This window comes from Vigna unguiculata, chromosome 2 (genome assembly GCF_004118075.2).
Source record: "Vigna unguiculata cultivar IT97K-499-35 chromosome 2, ASM411807v1, whole genome shotgun sequence".
Taxonomy (NCBI): Eukaryota; Viridiplantae; Streptophyta; class Magnoliopsida; order Fabales; family Fabaceae; genus Vigna; species Vigna unguiculata.
In genome coordinates this window covers 2,344,432-2,365,447 of record NC_040280.1, presented here as the reverse complement: position 1 = coordinate 2,365,447, position 21,016 = coordinate 2,344,432, and the positions used below count along the sequence as shown (strand labels likewise).

The 21,016-nt window shown below is 33.2% G+C and overlaps 1 protein-coding gene across 1 annotated transcript; it reads left to right on the top strand.

Moving 5' to 3' along the window:
• The first annotated feature begins 7,831 nt into the window (after positions 1 to 7,831).
• On the top strand, positions 7,832 to 20,815 carry LOC114173624 (myosin-8-like). Its single transcript, XM_028058112.1, has 37 exons — positions 7,832 to 7,969; positions 8,061 to 8,206; positions 8,474 to 8,630; positions 8,763 to 8,821; positions 8,929 to 9,088; positions 9,326 to 9,475; positions 9,574 to 9,716; positions 9,806 to 9,952; positions 10,054 to 10,155; positions 10,672 to 10,729; positions 10,817 to 10,918; positions 11,335 to 11,372; positions 11,526 to 11,652; positions 11,739 to 11,909; positions 11,993 to 12,124; positions 12,214 to 12,323; positions 12,405 to 12,465; positions 12,628 to 12,805; positions 12,914 to 13,119; positions 13,343 to 13,462; positions 13,620 to 13,718; positions 14,181 to 14,432; positions 15,851 to 15,990; positions 16,077 to 16,194; positions 16,506 to 16,523; positions 16,655 to 16,735; positions 16,845 to 17,015; positions 17,360 to 17,497; positions 18,034 to 18,213; positions 18,595 to 18,693; positions 18,798 to 18,868; positions 18,969 to 19,068; positions 19,219 to 19,275; positions 19,527 to 19,583; positions 20,034 to 20,117; positions 20,209 to 20,288; positions 20,381 to 20,815. Exons 1-37 carry the CDS (start codon positions 7,847 to 7,849, stop codon positions 20,496 to 20,498), a joined length of 4,353 nt encoding a protein of 1,450 aa, XP_027913913.1. The 5' UTR covers positions 7,832 to 7,846; the 3' UTR covers positions 20,499 to 20,815.
• Positions 20,816 to 21,016: the final 201 nt, after the last annotated feature.

Below are 21,016 nucleotides of genomic sequence, written 5' to 3'. Positions count from 1 at the left end.
TAAATTACTCTTTTGGTCCTTGTATTTGTCAAGTAGTGTTAATTTGGTCCTCAAGTTTTTTTCTGTCTCAATTTGGTCATTGTTTTTTAAAAATTGTTCAATTTGGTCTTTACCGTTAGTTTGCCCAAATGGTATTAAAATCAATGCCACATGTAATTTTTTTGTTTTGTTTTGAATTGTTTAAATTTTTTTGAATTTTTTGAATTTTTTACACGTGTCACTTCACAGTTGTACCACATGTCAAAATGATTCAAATTGATCCCTATATTTGTTTTTAGTTTCAATTTAGTACCAATTTTTATAAAAATGAAGCAATATTGTCCCTCCTTAAATTGAGACTCAATCTTGTGATGATATTCTTACTAAAATTAACCTTTTTATTAAATATTTCTAGAAATGTTTTTAAACTAACTTTAAATTATGTACAAAACTTAAAACTTTGGTTTTGTTTTGAACTTGAAATTTTGTTCCTAAACTTATGTGTGATGTAACACCCTAGGTGGATATTACTAGATAAAGCAAATATCATATAATTTCTTTAGAATTAAAATAAAATATAAAGTTCCCAAGCGCGGAAAAATTTAAAATTTATACCGATGAAGTTCCAATACACTGAATCCTCCTTATTACAAATCCATAATAAAGAAAAATATTATAAAAACTTATTACAAAATGTTTAGAAATAAAACATAAAGTAATCTCGCATATTCTACCCCACTCCGTCTCTAGGCGTCAACATCCTCACCTGGATTTACATTTGCTCCCGCGTGACAAGTCACACGATCATCGCCAAACACAAACAAAAAGGGTGAGTTATGAAAGAAAAATAGTACAATCAATTAAATAATAAAAATTAACCCTCACCCAATCTATCTTAGCCAATTTTAGTTTATTGACTTCTTTATAACGTTTTACCCCAATCTTAACCTATGTGAGAAAGATCCATTCACAACCTTGGTCCCTAGGGATTATCATGCTTCCACGAACCTTCTCCCTCGTGGTCCAACTCTACGGACCTCTCCGCCCGTAGTCCAACTCTACGGACCTCCCCGCCCGTAGTCCAACTCTACGAACCTGCCCGCTCATAGTCCAACATGTGTTAACACCTACTATGAACCTCCCCGCTCATAGCAGCCTCAAGTGTGAGCACGAAATATACGAACCTCCTCGCTCGTATCCCCACACAAGAGTACAACAAATACGGACCTCCTTGCCCGCATCAATCATGCATCTCAAATCTTCGTTACAAACCTTCCCACTCGTAACTAATCCAGCATATCCCCGACCAAGCCATCAAACCCATCCATGCAAATCTGTCTGCAATGGACTCTTGCCCCTACACTATGACCTAGTGCTGCCTAAGCGCCACCAGCGAAAATGTACTCCAGACCGCATGGCGATAAACCCATGCCGCTAGGCACCACATGTTAATGGCCCCTCTGTTTGTGACTTATTGCCTGGCGAAAGCATATCTACCGCCAGGCGCTACACCAGTAAAATGAATTCTACTGGTTTAGGCACTGCATAATTGATCTTAACACATTAAGCAATCATATCTACACACCTAGAATAACAAGTGCTTATTTTCACAATTCAACATACCTCCAAAATGGTACCAATAATTTAGTTTTTTTTAACCAGCAACAACCATATGAATTGGAAACAATAACAACAATCTAGATTTAAACAACAACAATATCAAATTTTTGATAATTCTAAAGAACCCATCAAAATCGTAATGCGAAAAATAAATCTACTTTACTCATTTGCGTCTCCTCGGCATTTACATCCACACACTATTGAATAAAACTTTTTCGCTACACCTAAATAAATTCATGCAGCATGTACCAATCACCGTAACTTCAATCCCAGCTCCAAACGTAATAACTCAACACCTAACCCCCTTATTAATTTCTAACATCAAAGCTAAAACAAATTCACCTATAAAATTGTATTCTACAATTCCCTCTGACACAAACACAACTACATAATCACAAAAGTAAAATTATATCATTAGCTTTTATACATGAAACTTAATTCGTACGTATGCTACAATCCTCTCTGACACAAAACCACTACATAATCACCAAAGCAAAATATTTTAAATTTAAATTGTACGCTAACCTTTAATATATATATATATATATATATATATATATATATATATATATATATATATATATATATATATATATATATAAAACTTTATGCAAATTTTCTAAATTAAATCTGTATAAAACGTTTTTATTTACAAACCACATGTATCAGTAAAGATTCATCATACCACAATATCTTAACTTCAAGCCAAAATCTTTTGATTTATATGTATTATAATATAATGATACAATCCAAAATTATATTTAAAATGATAAAACTGGTAAGGATTCTCCAACCGTCCAAAATTTGACAATGTATATATATTATATATATATTCTACAAACCAACATTTATGTATACAAAAAAACCTAACAACCATAAAGTGTCAGCCCACCCAGCTTTAATCACACTAAAATACTCACATTTTTAAGTTATGCTAATAAAGTAAGAATTTCCAGTATGAAGATGCATCCATACACGCAATTTTCTAAAATAATACCTATAAAATCCAGAATGCTTCTAAAATCTCAGAGACAAAAATATTTGTATTATCTTTAGTCAACCACAACAACAAATTAACGTTAGTAGATAAAGCACCAAGCCCCCAAATCACGATAATGGTATTTCATATAACTTGAAACTAATCCACACTGAAACATTAAATTAAAGTTGCACTCACGAGAGAAAAGAAAATTGATTTGAAATCTTTATATATATATATATATATATATATATATATATATATATATATATATATATATATATATATATATATATATATATATATATATATATATATATATATATATATCATGGCTAAACAAACAAGAAAACCACAAAAAAGTAGTTAACTCTCCTTGCCTGGTGTCCTAGCTCCAAACAATTCCAAATGAATTCTTCCTTATTTCCAAAGCTCCCCTCCTTGCCTCCACTCTAATTCCCTCTCTGGATTGCAATTCTCAGGACTCACTTGCCACACACTATAACTCTTTTAAATTAACTTAAATTCAAGGTTTAATGACCATTACTTTTGATTACTACACCCCAATTGCTACCTCTCCGGTTTCTTAAGGGATTTCTATAATTTCTAGATTTTTTCCATAACTTAGCAAAAATATGAAAACATAAAGGACCTACTTACTCTAACCAAGATTCAAACCCACAACCTTCCAACCCATCAAATACATGCACACCAACAAACCATCACATTATTCCTATAAATTCACACATTCATACAAGCTTAAATCATGCTTTCACATTCAAAATATTTTGGTAAAATAAAACACAATTAAAATCACACCAAATGGCACACAAACAAACCATAACATTATTCCTATCAATTCACACATTCATACAAGCTTAAATCATGCTTTCACATTCAGAATATTTTGGTAAAATAAAACACAATTAAAATCACACCAAATGGCACACAAACAAACCATAACATTATTCCTATAAATTCACACATGCTTAAACCATGCTTTCGCATTCACAATATTTTGGTAAAATAAAATAATTAAAATCACACTAATGGAACACACCAAACTCGAACCTAAGTCTTGTCAAGATAACCAAGTACTCTCAATCACTTGAACTGGCTTTATTCCTTGCCTAAAACTTGTCAATAAATTCTCTTAGGGTACTTCCAACCCATAATTGTTCGTAATTTATTTATTATTCTTTATTCAAATTTCTCAGGTCTTACATGTGACGAGTTATTTGATTTTTAATCTTCACTAAGTTTGTATAATATGGTACACTTGATGTCTTTATATATGATTACAAAACGGTTAATTATTGAAATTAGGTTTGAGGTTTAACTTTCTTTAATAATAAAACTAAAAACAAAAAGTTTGTTTAAAAATATTTCTACAAATTTTTAATAAAAATGTCAATTTTAGTAAGAATATCATCATAAGATTTATATAAAAAGTAAATTGAGTCTCAATTTAAGGAGGGACAATATTGCATCATAGTAAATTGAAACTAAAAGCAAATACAGTGACTAAATTGAATCATTTTGACATATGTCAAGTGTGAAGTGACATGTGTAAAAAATTCAAAAAATTCAGAAATTGACACGAGAGGTTAACTTTAACCCTGCTTGGTCAAAATTGACTGCAAAGACCAAATTGAATATTTTAAAAAAATAAGGACCCTTAGACAGAAAAAAACTTAAAGACCATATTGAAACTATTTGACAATTACAAGGATCAAAAGAGTAATTTAACCAAAAAAAAATAATACAATAACTACATATATAAAGAGATACACATTTTTTGTGTCCTCTTTTTGTTTTTACAATTTTATCCTCTTAATTATTATTTATTAAATTTAAATAATTATTCATAATAAAAAATTATTTTTCAATTTTATCATTTTACTAATTTTAATAACAATTTTTTAATTCAAATAATTACACAGATATAGATATAAAATGAACAACAAAACAAATAAAAAGTGCAAATAATTGAGATATGATCCCGTAATAAATAAAAGTAAAATGTATGTCTAACTATAATAATAACAATAATAAATAATAATAATAACAACAACACTATAACAATATCGCTTAGTGATACAAAATAATAATAATAATAATAATAATAATAATAATAATAATAATACAACTACATATATAAGAGATAAACATATTAGGTGTAAACATATTAGGTGTCTTTGTTTGTTTTTTTAAATTTTATCCTCTTAATTGTTATATTTTAAATTTTAAAAATTATTTATAATAAAAAAATTACTTTTTAGTTTTATTATTTTACTAATTTTAGTAAGTATTTTTTTGAATTGAAATAATTGTTCAAATATAAAAATAAATGAACAACAAAACAAATAAAAAGAGCAAATAATTGAAAAATAATCCTTACATAATAAGTAAAAAGTAAAATGTACAACTAACCATAATAATAAAAATAATAATAGTAATAATAATAACTATTATAATAATAATACTTATTATTGTTACAAAATATATATATATATATATATATATATATATATATATATATATATATATATATATATATATATATATATCGTTAAAGATATACTACTCTTACATGTTTCTTACTCTCACTCCTAATTATAACATAGGCTTGAGACTTTTTCTTCAAGATGGGTAGATACTAAATACAATTTGGCTTTGGAAAGATGAAAGCACTTAATCTCGTCAGTCAAAGAAATAATTTCAAAATCTTGGAATAAATCATCTTCTTATTTATTATCGAAAATGTTTCCCCATATATCTCCAACCATATACACGCATATACAATTGTCACTCCGGTACTTACCTAATCAATAAAAGAAAAAAAAAAAATATATATATATATATATATGTTCTTTTTGTTATTCTGAAACAGACAGATTATATATTTTTCTGCTTAAATTGGAAATTGTAAATTGGCATATCTACGAAGTTTTAATGAAACACGACCAAATATCAGGCGCAATATAAAACTTTCTTTAATAAAAAGGCTAAAACACAATAATTTATCATGTTTTGTAAATAATAAAAACATAAAAAAACTAAGATAATGTTTATAAATAAACATGTGTAAACATATTAAGCTAAAATTATTATACACTTAATTTATCAAAAAAAACATTGCAGTTCAAATGAGACAGTACAGTAGAAATAAATGTACACATAGTTGAGAACACAAAAACAATTATAATGGTAACCATAACTAGCATAGTTTTGAACAAGATTCGAATGTAATATTAATATTAATACTATAATAGAAAAAATTAGATTAAAAATAGAAAATGGAGTAGATTTAACCACGTAGAGAAGCTAGTTAGATCTCCGGTTTTCCTCGAATAAGGGTAAACAAACATTGGTATGATTCATATCTGTTAAGGAAAAAAGTTAGCATGCCACCGTTGCACCAATGCAACAAGTAAGTGACATTTTCTAAGCCATTGAATTCTGCCAAAAACAAATTTTCTATCAGATATTCAGATTCAATTCAATGGTTGAAAAACTACCACACTGGTGATGTTACACCGATGAGTTCTTCAACGACGATGAGGGTGGATGCTAGAGGCTTTGATTCAAGAAAAGGCGTGTAGATTTTGTGTTATCTCTTAATTTCTTTGGATTTATCATAGGATCATCATTCGTGGATGATGATGCATGGTGTGGAAGAAGGGTCAAGGGAGGAGAAAGATTGAGGACACTTTCTGAGATTGATCACGTCAAAACTCTTATCACATGCATCAAGAATTTTCAAGACATGGTGTATCTGGATTCAAGAAAGGGGATCGCATGATGGCATAGTGCATACGTGCATGTGCGAGATTCATGTGCGAACAATGAATCCAAGGTGTGAAGAAACAACGAGGGATTCAGAGATTTTCTATTTTAGTTGGAAGTGTATATGGCATTTTGTGAGAGGAATAAGGACAGCATGTGAAGTTGGATTTCATGGTGTGCCAGTTACATAAGATTAGGATATATACATAGTTATTGGAGATATACCTACACACATAGTTGTTGTTTTTGATCACGTTTCATGTGTCATGCTATAACTTGTTTGCGTTGTTGGGGAAGACACGCACCAGACAATTAGCTTGAGACGTAGAAGGAAAAGAGTGAGACAGAAGCAGGAGAAGAGAATAGAGGGAGATAGTTGCAGAGGAGGGGTTAGCATAGGTTGGATCATCATCTTGTGAAAAGCCACGTGATTGTGAAGCCTCTTCTGCAACGCCACTTTCCCGGGGTGACTCCCATTTTTAATCTTTCAATCTTCACATCAAGAAAAGGATAACTTATATATATAACAGTAGCAAGTTTCTTTCAGTTAGAGTTGGATAGATAGGCAGATAGCTCAGCAAGATAATTTACTCCTTGCACCCATAGAGATACAATATTCTCAAGTCATTTCTCCACATTGCTTGGTAGACTCTGGTGATGCAATCCAAGGTTTGAGTAGCTGATCCCCGGATTCATTTGGGTGCATAACATTTTGTTGGCAATGGTAATAATTTCTTTTACACTTTCCATTTCACATTGTGTTACTATGTTTTTGAAGTTTAAAGGGTGCTTAACTAGGTAGCCTTTACTATGTTGTGATGTAAAAATGGCATCGTTGGCTTCATTTATATGATTGACCTTTACTTGTAATGTGGGAGCAAAGTCTCACCATTTGGTTTGCATGTCCACAAATGATAAGGCACTGATTATCCTTTTGAATGCACAGGCTGGTCAACTCAATCTTGTAGTGGGGTCCCATGTTTGGGTAGAGGACCCTGAGTTAGCTTGGATAGATGGAGAAATCCAGGAAACTAAAAAAGGCGAGATCACGATTCTCTTTGAATCGGGCACGAAGGTGAGTCTTCTGAATCTTTGGTAAATCCGTATATATGTGTCTGTAGCACACATGCACACACACAAATGGTGAAAACAACATTTTCTCTTTCCGGTATATCTAGTTCATTTCTCCAATGCTTTCTACATTTTTGAGGCAATTGAGGGTGTGTGATGCATTACTTATATGGGTGAAAAGGAATATCACGGTATGTGATAGAGTTTGTACCTTCTCTGTGCATCTGATATTCACATCATGGATACTTCTTTAGCAATGAACTGTGTAGTTTAGCTCAAATCTTTTCAGGAAGTTTGTTTGCAATATTCTCCATTATAGTTCAGAGTTACACAATGAGATTATTAAACTATTGAAAGTACTCAACACCATGAGCATCTCCATGGCAGGTTGTGAGCAAATCCACTAACATGTATCCCAAAGATCCAGAATTCCCACCTGCTGGTGTGGACGATATGACAAGACTGGCATATCTGCATGAACCAGGAGTTCTTCAGAATTTGCATATTCGATATTCCATAAATGAGATTTATGTAAGATGTCAAATGTATATTGCGGATGTGCTTTCTTTTGCTGCGACACTCACTGCAATGAAGCTTTAACTTTTTGTGGTGCTGTTTGTAGACATACACGGGAAATATATTGATAGCTGTGAACCCTTTTCAAAGGTTACCTCATTTGACTGAAACTAGTACCATGGCAAAGTATAAAGCTGCGGCTTTTGGTGAGCAGAGCCCGCATCCTTTTGCAATTGCAAGTTCTGCATATAGGTACCTTGTTGCTGCTCTCAGTTTTCTGTGCCTTGGTTGGTGGCTTTAACCTGTTTCTATGCTTTGAACATGATAACTGGTCTACATAATTAAGAAACAAATAAGTTTGTTGTATCATCGAGCGCAAACCATTTGAGAGTTTTTGTTTTTAGCTTTTGCATCCATCGTATAACTTTCGCTAGTATTAAAGGTTCATGGCAATTGCCAATGATATAAAATAAAGAATAAGTCATATCTGCTTTCACTAACTAAGATGACTGTCTACAGAAAGATGATAAACGAAGAAAAAAGCCAATCTATTTTGGTTAGTGGAGAAAGTGGAGCTGGCAAGACAGAGAGTACAAAGATGCTTATGCATTATCTTGCTTTTTTGGGAGGGAGAGCAGCAACTGAAGGAAGGTCTGTGGAGCAACAAGTTCTCGAGGTAAGAAACTAAATCTTGACCTGCGTTTTGATTATGTTTCTGCTTTATAGTTTTCTTGTATCAACCAAACATTCTTGAGAAATTTAACTTTGGATGTTATTACTTATTTGCTTGTTATTTACACTTGTGCAGTCCAATCCAGTTTTAGAAGCATTTGGCAATGCAAAGACAGTTAGGAATAATAATTCTAGGTACTGAGTTTGTTGTCCAGTAAGATCTTTTTTCCTCGTCTTTGCAATTTCCTCTGCACCCTTTTTTGCCTAAATTGATGTCCTAAGCTTACATAGTATAATTTCAGTCGTTTTGGTAAGTTTGTGGAGATTCAGTTTGATCAAAAGGGGAGAATTTCAGGAGCTGCTATCAGAACATATTTGCTGGAACGATCCCGTGTTTGTCAAGTTTCTGATCCTGAGAGAAACTATCATTGCTTTTATATGTTGTGTGCTGCACCAAAAGAGGTACATGATTCTTCCTTGTTTGTGGTACAACAATGACAAAGAGGTTTAAGTTTTACAAACTCAAACTATCCAATTCCCTCGTCACTACCTTGATCCAAGTAGCTTACAGGATTCATGGTTTCATAACAAAAGTTTATGAGCATTCTCTACATGCATGAGCTTCAAAAGTTGGGTTTTGAAGTTTTTTAAGTTTGCTTACAAGATTCATTGTTTTTATTTGAGTTTTCCCATGTCTAGGAATCTGGTAAATACAAAGTGGGAGATCCAAGAAAATTCCATTACCTTAATCAATCAAATTGCATTGAGCTGGATGGGTTGGATGATTCTAAGGAGTACCTTGCAACTAAGAGAGCTATGGAGGTTGTTGGGATCAGCGCAGATGAGCAGGTACTCCTCAGTAACATTCCCATTGGAGAGTGTGTGTATGTTTCTTCTTTTTTCTTTTTATTGTTTTCATTAGAAAACTTCCCCATCCCTCTTCTCAGGATGCTATATTTCGAATAGTAGCTGCAGTACTTCATTTAGGAAACATTGAGTTTATTAAGGGAGCGGAAGATGAGTTGGATTCCTCACAGCCCAAGGATGAAAAATCCATTTATCACCTAAAAACAGCAGCAGAGCTTTTGATGTAAGTGAAGTAGCCAATTATTTGTCTTTTCTTACGAATATTAATCTTCAAGGCTATTGCATCTACGGTTATTTGTTTGATTGTGGAAGGTGTGATGTGAAGTCCCTTGAAGACTCTTTCTGCAAACGTGTTATGGTGACTCGTGGTGACACCATAACAAAATCACTTGATCCAAATTCTGCAGCCCTCAGCAGAGATGCATTGGCTAAAATAGTTTATTCAAGGCTTTTTGACTGGTATATCTATGGTGTTCAATAAGTTTACATGTCCTTATAAAAGCTCATTCAATATGTCTGAGTTTCTGTAATTCGATTTGTGCAAACATCTGTTGATGCAGGATTGTGTGCAAGATCAACAACACTATTGGGCAAGATCCAGATTCAAATAAATTGATTGGAGTTCTAGATATATATGGATTTGAGAGTTTCAAAACCAACAGGTGCTTAGCCATTTGCCTTCTTTTCCCATCTGTTTCACATGAAGTGGGATTATTAACTATAGGAACTTATGTGCTCTGTGTCAGTGAATTATGACACACAAGTTGATAAAGCCCATTAATTTCTTTTTTATACATTAGGGGACAATATTCACGACTATGGATCTGTTCTTCTTTGGCTGCCATAGATTTTGTTTTGCTAGATGGACACAGGATAAATGGTTCAAAAGTACACTGAAGAGATAATGGGACAAGATTTAATGTAGCATGTCTTTAACTAAAGTTGATGTAAAGATGACAAAAACAGTGTATAAAAATGGGCTATTCACCTAAAGCTTTAGTTATATGTTGAGAGTTATGTTAAGGATTATTGTCAGTGTGCCTCTCACCACTGCGGAATTATTGGGTTTCTGATATTATACTCTGTAATTAGTGATTATCATTTAATTTTTTGGATCGACCTTTTTATATGCCTTTTTACTAACTTTTGGAACTCTCCTATCTAATGGTCACGCCCAGCTTTGAGCAATTTTGTATCAATTTGACAAATGAGAAATTACAGCAGCATTTCAACCAGGTTAGTTTCTTTTATTTTCTCCATCTTGTTGGAACTCATTTTCTGGTGAACAATTTCTGTAGGCTCGATTAACATTTTATTATGCAGCACGTTTTCAAAATGGAGCAAGAGGAATATACAAAGGAAGAGATTAATTGGAGTTATATTGAGTTCGTTGATAACCAAGATGTTCTTGATCTCATAGAGAAGGTGTAATTCACACTTTCATCCATTTTTCAGTTGTAGGAGAGTTCTATCAATTTGGCATCTCAAGATTTTATAACATGCATTTTCGTTAACATTTCAATGGCTTCACCATTTACATAAGGCAATATTAGTGATGATAATACATGTATTGTACAACATTTTCATGAGGTTTGTTTTCTGAAACTTCCCATCCAAATAAAAACTTATCAGTAACGTACATTTGTTGAGAATAATTAACAGTCGTTATTGTATTAATGTTACAATTACATAGACTTTTTTTTTTTTTCTTATAAAATGCTGAAGTAAATTTCTTTTATCTTACAAGCTTTTTACAATCAGAGTGCATTGATTGCTTGTACATCTAATTGCACAATTATTTGGATTTTACATTTCTAATTGATGTACTCCTATAACTTCAGAAACCTGGTGGTGTTATTGCTCTCCTGGATGAGGCCTGGTATGTATTTAATGGCTGAATGGTTCAAAAATCTGTCTTATGGTTATTCTTTTAGATATGGAATGGCTAATCTTATTCATTTTTCATTAAGTAATGATATCTGCATATGCATATCCTTTGAGATTGTGAGGTTGTCCTGCTTATTCTTTGTAGTATGTTTCCAAGATCAACGCATGAAACATTTGCTGAAAAGCTATACCAAACCTTTAAAGACAACAAACGCTTCAGCAAGCCAAAGTTGTCTCGCACAGACTTTACCATTAACCACTATGCCGGTGATGTAAGTGAAATAGATTTTGGTCTGCATAGTTATTACCATTAACAACAGAGGAAAAAAGCTTAATATATGATGATTTTCAATTTCAGGTCACCTATCAAACTGATTTTTTCCTTGATAAAAATAAAGACTACGTTGTTCCAGAGCATGCTGCTCTACTCAGTGCTTCGAAGTGCTCCTTTGTTTCAGGGTTGTTCCCTCCTTTACCCGAGGAAACTACAAAATCGACAAAGTTTTCTTCTATAGCCACTCAGTTTAAGGTCTGTTTTGTTTTGCCAAGCCTATAATGCAAATTATCTGCCTTGTATTTATCTGTATTATTCTTGATGCATGTCTTACGAAGCTACAACTTCAATCTTTGCTCGAAACACTAAACGCTACCGAGCCTCACTATATTCGTTGTGTAAAGCCAAATAATCTTCTGAAGCCTGGAATATTCGAGAACAATAATGTGTTGCAGCAGCTTCGATGTGGAGTAAGTTGAATGCCATTTTGGCTGTGTTCTCTTGTGTGACATGATTATTCTTGCCAAGTGACTTGAGACATTGTGGATGCCATTCACAGGGAGTAATGGAGGCAATTCGGATCAGTTGTGCTGGATATCCCACCAGAAAAACCTTTGATGAATTTGTTCAGCGGTTTACCATCCTGGAACCTTCGGTTCTGAAAGCATGGTATTTTCATCCCTTTCCATTTTCTGTTTTTCCTTGTCCAATCATCTTATATGAATCTGATTGTGGTGCATGTATTCACAGCCCTGATGAGATGACGGCTTGCAAGAGGCTTCTAGATAGAGCGAACCTTAAAGACTATCAGGTGCTAATTTTTCTGTTGATCTCAGTTGTAACATTTACATTGCTTGCTGGTTACATGGATAGTAGTTAATGCAACCTCAACACATGTTACACTAACATGGATAGGAATTAAATGTTTTTGGAGACAAAGTTACTCTTGCTGACTGAACTATTCCCATTGCAGGTTGGAAAGACAAAAGTGTTTCTGAGAGCAGGTCAAATGGCAGAACTAGATGCATGTCGTGCTGAGGTCCTTGGATTGTCTGCAAGTGTTATTCAGAGAAGAGCCCGCACGTATATCTGTCGGAAACAATACGTCTTATTACAGTTGTCGGCCGTAGAACTTCAAAGGGTTGCGAAAGGTGTCATTTATGTGAATCCTTTAGGCATTTTTGCAATGTTTTACTATGTAATCAATGAAAGACAATTAAGTGTTAATTGCACATTTCTTTGCTCTGAATTTAATGCAGGACAACTTGCACGACGTCGGTATGAATGCATGAGGAGGGAAGCCGCTTCTATAAAACTTCAGAAAGATTTCCGCATGTATGTTTCCAGAAAGGCTTACACAACTAAATATGCCTCGTCTATTTGTATTCAAACTGGTATGCGAGGGATGGCTGCTAGAAATGATCTTAGATTCAGGAGACGGACAAAAGCTGCAATTATTATTCAGGTAAGCGTTTTCTTCTTACCTTTGTTTTCTTTCAATCATGATTATTAAGATGTCCAGTTTCTCTGTTAAGTAGATGTTCAACACAAATATGTCTTTTACTTTAAGCACTGGAAAGTGTTAGAGCAATTGTTTGTCTCAACAGTGATTATATATTCCTACTATACGATATTTGGTGCGTTATACATAAAATATGATTAATTTTTTATTTTTTTTCTTATCATAGGCTCGGCAAAGATGTCATTCAGCTCGTACTTATCACCTGAAGCTAAAGAAAGCAGCAATTTTTGCACAGTGTTCGTGGAGGAGAACAATAGCACGGAGAGAACTTCGAAAGCTTAAAATGGTGCTCCCTCTTCCCTCTTGATTACTTTACTTGATTCTTCATCAGTGTTATTTTATCCCTTTAAATGTGAAAATGTAGTGCTATCTATTTTACATGTGTATAAGATTGCTACAACGGTTTTGTATATGAAAAAGATCTAAATTTTAACTTACTGCAGGCTGCCAGGGAACAAAAAGCACTTGAAGAGGCAAAAAGTAATCTGGAAAAGCAAGTCAAAGAACTAATTTCATCTCTAGAAGAAGAAAAGGCGATGAGGGTAATTTATTTACAGTTAATGAAAATGTAGAAGCATGATAAAATTTCTTCATGCCTACAATTGCTAATTTGGTTATTTTTTACCAATAAAGCATAGCTTTAGTGGTATTATTTCACCAACATTCTAAATGTTTCGGTTCATTGTGATATTGAGGAAGCCAAGACACGGGAAAATGAAAAACTACAGCAAGCTTTGCAAGAGAAGGAGCTTCGATTCCAAGAAATTAAGGAAGCCAATACAAAGGAAACTGAAAAACTACAAGAGGCTTTGAAAGAGATGGAACTTCAGTTCCAAGAAATTAAGGAAGGCAAGGCACAGGAAACTGAAAAACTACAAAATGCTTTGAAAGAGATGGAGGTTCAGTTCCAAGAAATTAAGGAATCCAAGACACAGGAAACTGAAAAACTACAAAATGATTTGAAAGAGATGGAGCTTCAGTTTCAAGAAATTCAGGAATCCAAGACACAGGAAGCTGAAAAACTACAAAATGCTTTGAAAGAGATGGAGCTTCAGTTCCAAGAAATTCAGGAAGCCAAGACACAAGAAACTGAAAAACTACAAGATGCTTTGAAAGAGATGGAGGCAGCGCTCATTCAGGAACAAGAAGCTGCCAAGAAATTAGCTGAGCAGACCCCAAGTATGCAGGAGAAATCTGTTAATGATGTTGACCATGAATTGATCAGTAAGCTTACAGCAGAAAATGGACAACTCAAGGTGAGCATTGTATAAAAGGTGTTTGATAAATTTATGCTACTAAGTGTGTCATAGTATCCAAAGTTATCATTATTCTGCATTCTTAACAGGAACTGGTTAATTCTTTGGAAAAGAAAACTTTACAGGGGATACCTGCTGATGTTACTGACAATGAGTTGATCAATAAACTTACTTCAGAAAATGAACATCTTAAGGTATAAATTAAATATTAAGTGTTTGAAATTTATGTATTTCCATTATTTTTATTATCATTATCATCATTTTTTTCTGTTTTACAGGAACGGATTAATTCATTGGAAAAGAACACTGAACAGGGGTTTCCGGTTAACCTTACTGACAATGAGGTGATCAATAAACTTACTTCAGAAAATGAACAACTTAAGGTATAAATTGTATACTAAGTGTTTGAAATTTATGTATTTCCATTATTATTTTTATCATTATCATTACTTTTTCTGCTTTACAGGAACGGATTAATTCATTGGAAAAGAACACTGAACAGGGGTTTCCGGTTAACCTTACTGACAAAGAGTTGATCAATAAACTTACTTCAGAAAATGGACATCTTAAGGTATAAATTGTGGTGCCAATATAGTCAGGATGGCAAACAACATAGTGATGCCTTACACTCTCATTTATGTTCAAAAAGGTGTTTGAAATTTACGTTGTATCATCATTGTTATTGTTGTTTGTTACTTTTCACAGGAACGGATTAATTCATTGGAAAAGAAAATGGTACAGGAGTTTCCTGTTAATGTTACTGAAAATGAGTTGATCAATAAACTTGACTCAGAAAAGGAAAATGTTAAGGTATAAATTAAATAATAAATGTTTGAAATTTGTGTTATGGTTCTTCTTATGCTTTAGAGGAACTGACTAAATTCATTGGAAAAGAAAACTGTACAGGAGTCTGCTGTTAATGTTACTGAAACTGAGTTGATCAACAAACTTGACTCAGAAAAGGAAACTGTTAAGGTATAAATTAAATAATAAATGTTTGAAATTTGTGTTATGGTTCTTTGGTTGACTCCAGATTCTCTACTGGTTTTTTGGTGTTGTCATTTATTGTGTCTTCAAAATACACTGATGTTGGTACTTTAAAAATCTTTTTAATATATTTTAAAACATCGATATAAGTGTTCATCAATGTATTTTGAAGATACAATAGAGGACTAGTACAATTAAACACACCAGAGATTCCAAATTCTCATCCTTTTTAAGCTTTATAGGAACTGACTAATTCATTGGAAAAGAAAACTTTACAGGAGTCTTCTGTTAACGCTGCTACCGACAATGAGTTGATTAGTAAACTTAAGACAGAAAACGAACAGCTTAAGGTATAAATTACATAATAAATGTTTTGGAATTTACGTTTAAGGTTGTCATAACATGAAAAAATAACTCCTGAGGCATTGCAGGGTCAGGTTAATTCATTGGAAATAAAAATTGATGAAACAGAGAGGAAATATGAAGAATGTAACAGGATTAGTGAGGAGCGCATGAGTCAAATTATAGAGACAGAATCAAAGATGATTGAGATAAAGACAAATATGCAGAGGTTCGTATGTTGGTGTTTGTTTTTGCAGATATGCACTGTAAGGAATAATTTACAATGCATTACTTATGTGCATACTTTTGTGCTAGGCTTGAAGAAAAAGTATCCGATATGGAAACTGAGAATCAAGTTTTGCGGCAGCAAACCTTGTTGAGTTCATCATCATCCAGAAGAATGTCAGGAAAGTTTTCCCCTGCTACAGTTCCGGTAAATACAAGATCATTTCTTATTAAGTGATGTTGTTGGTACTCTTAGTTGTCTATATACATTCCCCATCAATTTACTTTTAATTGAAAATTTTCAAATTATCCTCAATTAAATCATTTTTGTTCTATGCTGATCCTAACTACAATCTTAGTTGTCTGTTCCCCTTGAGGACAATTTGGAAAATTTCAATTAAACCAAGTTAATGAGTAATGTGAATTAATAATTCTTTGTCGCAACAGTCACTGACTATCATTCTTGTTTACCCTTACTGGAGATTATATTAATGTCTTTTTCTGCTCTTGCTACTGCAGCCTGTGGAAAATGGACAGGTAATGAGGGCCTTATATTTGAAATCCCTTTTACTTTTCTTGTAATTTATGTGTTTTCTTTGTTTCAAAAAAAGAGAAGTTTTTCACCTTTCCTTTTATGAAGCTTTTGAAGAAAAGTTTATTTTCTATAGGCACAACAGACTGCTGCTCCTGCAAAAACATTCGGTACAGAGGATAGTAAAGTAAGGAGGTCTCTTATGGAGAGACATCAAGTATGCTATTGTAGAATAATTGTTTCGTAATAATGTATTTAATTATACTTCTATGTACTTTTGTAGCATTTATTCAGATTATCTTTTTGTTTTATTTCTTTGTGTACAGGAGAGCATAGATGTTCTTTTCAAATGCGTGACAAAAGATCTCGGGTTCTGTGAAGGGAAACCTGTTGCAGCATTTACCCTTTACAATTGTCTGCTACATTGGAAATCTTTTGAAGCAGAAAAAACAAGCATATTTGATCGTCTTATTCAGATTATTGGTTCTGAAATAGAGGTAACTTTTTATTTACTCAAACTATTTTTGCATTTGTTTTTCAGAGGTAAAGTTTAGCAGATTTAGTCTTTGAAAATTAATTCAGCCATGACAATGAGAACTTTTAATGGTAGAATAGGCAATTACCAGTAATTCAAAATAAGCTTGATACCATGTCAGATTTCATTTTAAAATTGATTAGCACCAAGTGAAGTTGCTTATTAGTTATATAAGGCACATTATCCAAGAATTGAGGCAGAAGATGTGAAACTTCATCATTTAGCACTGCAACTTTATTGAAAAAAAGTGATGTGTAGTTTATTTCAATGTGATCTCACATGATATTCAACTTAACAATTTTGCAGGATCCAGACAAAAATGATTCTATGGCTTATTGGCTATCCAACACAGCTTCTTTGTTTTTCCATCTTCATCGATGTTTAAGAGTACCTACAGCGCGGAAACCACCCACTCCGACATCATTTTTTGGGAGAATGGCCCAGGTATCAAGTTTCTTTTTTGCTATCCAAGTTAACATGCCTTGAGCATAAGCCCCATATTGGGTCATTCTGCAAGATTAATATTCTATCTGCAGATATGAATGTTTAGGTGCTATATATTATAAGCTGGTATGAAATTAATTAGACTTTCTAGTGCTTTCAAATGTATAACCAATAATGAAGGTTGTCAATAGGATATGGTTGTCTCCTTATTGCCTGTAACATGCTATATGAGAACACTTTGCTCTGTAGCATGTAAGTGTCTAAAGGTCAATACTAATAAAGGCCAAAGAAAATGAAAAGGAAACTATGCAAGAATTTCTACCCAAAATCAACAAAATTTCAATTATATTTCTATAATACACCTTGTTCTTGGTCTGACTTTTGTCTCAAATAAGAGGCAAAAACGATTATGCTTGTGCTATAGTAGCATCCTTATACATTGTTGTTTCATTTTAAATAGATTTAAATATTGTAACTATTGATTATAGAGATAATGCCATTAAACTCACGACATGTAATTTGATGTTGTTTCTCAGGGTTTTCGCTCATCTAATAGTCTTTCCAGCAGTGCTTTTGATGTAGTGCATCAGGTTGATGCCAAGTATCCAGCTTTGCTTTTCAAGCAACAGCTTGCAGCTTACGTGGAAAAGATTTATGGAATCGTTCGAGAAAATTTCAAGACAGATTTGACACCTCTGCTTTCTTCTTGCATTAAGGTATGGAAGCTGTGTACTTTGTTATGGAATATTTCTTGGTATTCATATTCATGTGGTGCCTGTGTGCAGCAAATTATAGACCAGTAGGATCAGTATCATATGTGGAATTAAGTGGAGGTAGCAAGCATCTACAAGTGTCAACTTCACTATGCTTATTCCACTTAATTTAGTTGACTATAGATCTATTTAGATAAATTTCACTTTAAGTACTTATAGGGGAAGAAAAGAAGGAAATAATGTGTTGAAAAAGCTAAGGGAACTTCTGCAAATTAACTTTTGAAAAAGCCTACTTTCTTTTTTCTCTCTCAGAAGTACTTAAAGAGAAGTTTATCTACACTTTCACAATGCTTATTCCACTTACCTATGATAATATGAATTCAGGCAGATAGAGAATCAAATGACACCAGCCAACAAGCTGGTTCTTGGGTCAGCATTATGGAGTGCCTTAATAAATATCTCAAGATTATGAAAGAAAACTATGTATGTGAAGGTTTGACAGTACAGTGAATTGGTATCTGTACAGCCCTTGTCTTACAAGTCCTTTTTAATGTTATAGAGCAAACTGATTTTAAGTTTTGCCCCAGGTGCCTAATGTTCTAGTTCACAAGCTATTTAATCAAATTTTTCAATACATCAATGTGGAACTCTTTAATAGGTAAACATGTCTTGTTTCATTCAATCCTTTTACAGTAATGGATTAATTATAGGCATGGCATATGGGTTGACTTGTGAATTGGGAATGCTATGTTCTCCAGCCTTCTTTTGCAAGGAGAGTGCTGCACATTCAAGCATGGAGAATATATAAAATCAGGTTTGGCTGAACTAGAAGGATGGTGTAATGAAGCAACGGAAGAGGTACACTGTATCCACCCTTTTGTAACTTTCCTATGCACACTTAAGTCACTTGCATTCTGCAAACAGTGATTTAAGAGTGTGTCCAAAAGTGTCAGAGAGTGTGTTCTAGAACTCTAATTCTTATGTAGCTAATAACTATCTCTGTTGCAGTACATTGGCTCATCTTTGGATGAACTCAAACATGCAACACAAGCAGTTAAATTCTTGGTATGCCTAGTGACCTCTTCTGTGATGTGAACACTTTTGCTTTTCAAACAGACTTCATACGTTGGATAAATTTAACCCAAATGATTAACATGTTACTCTAGACTTTCTTTCCCATTGAGAAAATAGTGATATGACATTGCCTTACTTGTTTTTATATTATTACTGCAAACATATACATGAGAATTTTCCTGAATCTTCAAACACTCATTCCTCTCCCCCGTTTTAACTTTTTGATGAAATCATTTTTCCAGGTTGCAGAAAAGAAGGAAGAGCTATCTTATGATGATCTTACAAACGACCTATGCCCTGTAAGTATTTTCGTCTTATATGAGTGATTGATAACACTCAATATGAATACATATCTGCAACTTTAACTTTGACTAAAGCTTTTCTATATGAGCAAAAAATGGAAAAGATTTTTTCTTTGTGTTTCCAAAGTAAGCTTGTCTTTCTCTCAACACTTTGTGTTACTGATTAAGAGGTGCACCACCAAATATTATAGTACACCTTATTAGTTATAACACTACCAACCCTCTTGCCTTATCTCAGTAAGTGGGATCAGCAACATATATGAATAAGACACATTGTACTCACCAAATATAATATAGATTTAATATTTCTTGATTCCTGCAAATATGGCAAATTTACTGTATTTGAAACAACTTTAGACACTTACATGCTGCAAACCTGTAATATACATAACAACTAGGTGAAATGTTTCTGTCACTCTAACATCTAAATATATGTGATGAATTTAGGTCCTGAGTGCTCAACAACTTCATAGAATATGTACACTTTACTCTGATGATGATGATGACAAAAAACAAAGTGTATCAACAGATGTAAGCTGCACCTATCTATCTATCTATCCACATTTTTTCTTCTCAGCCATTGCTATGTAGCTATTGTAATCACTGCTATGTATCTGTGTAGGTCACCACTAGATTGAAGCTTCTTATGTCAGATGATGCAGATGAAGATAGTAAAACCTACTTGTTGGAGGACAACACAAGGTAAACTCACACATATACACTAGGATCAGTTACAAGAAATTTTTTTTTAATTAAAACTGCACTCTTCACCTTTCACTGTTTCCAAACTGCAGCCATCCTATCATAGTTGAAGAGATCCCTTCTTCTCAAGATAAGAGCCCTCCAAAAGTAAAACCTCCTGCAGAACTTCTTGAGAATGCAAACTTCCAATTTCTGCATGACTATTATTAGTTCACCTGTGGGATGCAGCTTAGCTTTTAAGGCTCAAAATGTGTTCTCCAATTCAACATCATGTTGTAAATCCACCCATTCTCACCCTGGCCCCTCCTTTTTTTTCTTGTATTTTGTGAGCATTCACCCTGTATTGGTTGTGTTAGCAAAAAAGCAGGGTAGGTTTTATAACATCTGTTCACATTTTCTTTTCACCTCTTTTGTTATTAGATTATGTGGATGTTCACAAGGGGCGCAAATCTTTGTATTAGTGTGAAGAGAGAAAAGTTACCATTTGTAAAATAATGCTAGGAGTTGATCACTTAGATTTTGTTCTTCTGCCCTCAAATTTCACGTTGTAGAAATCATTATATTACCATTTTTGAAAGAGCATCATTCTTTGTACGTTTGTTAAACTTTGTCTCTCTTTTTTTGTTAATTTTAGATCTACTGTATCAATTTTTACTTCATATATTTACTGTCATGGCTCCAGGGGTTCTCACAACTAACTACTTATGGACTCAATACAAAAAGAAATA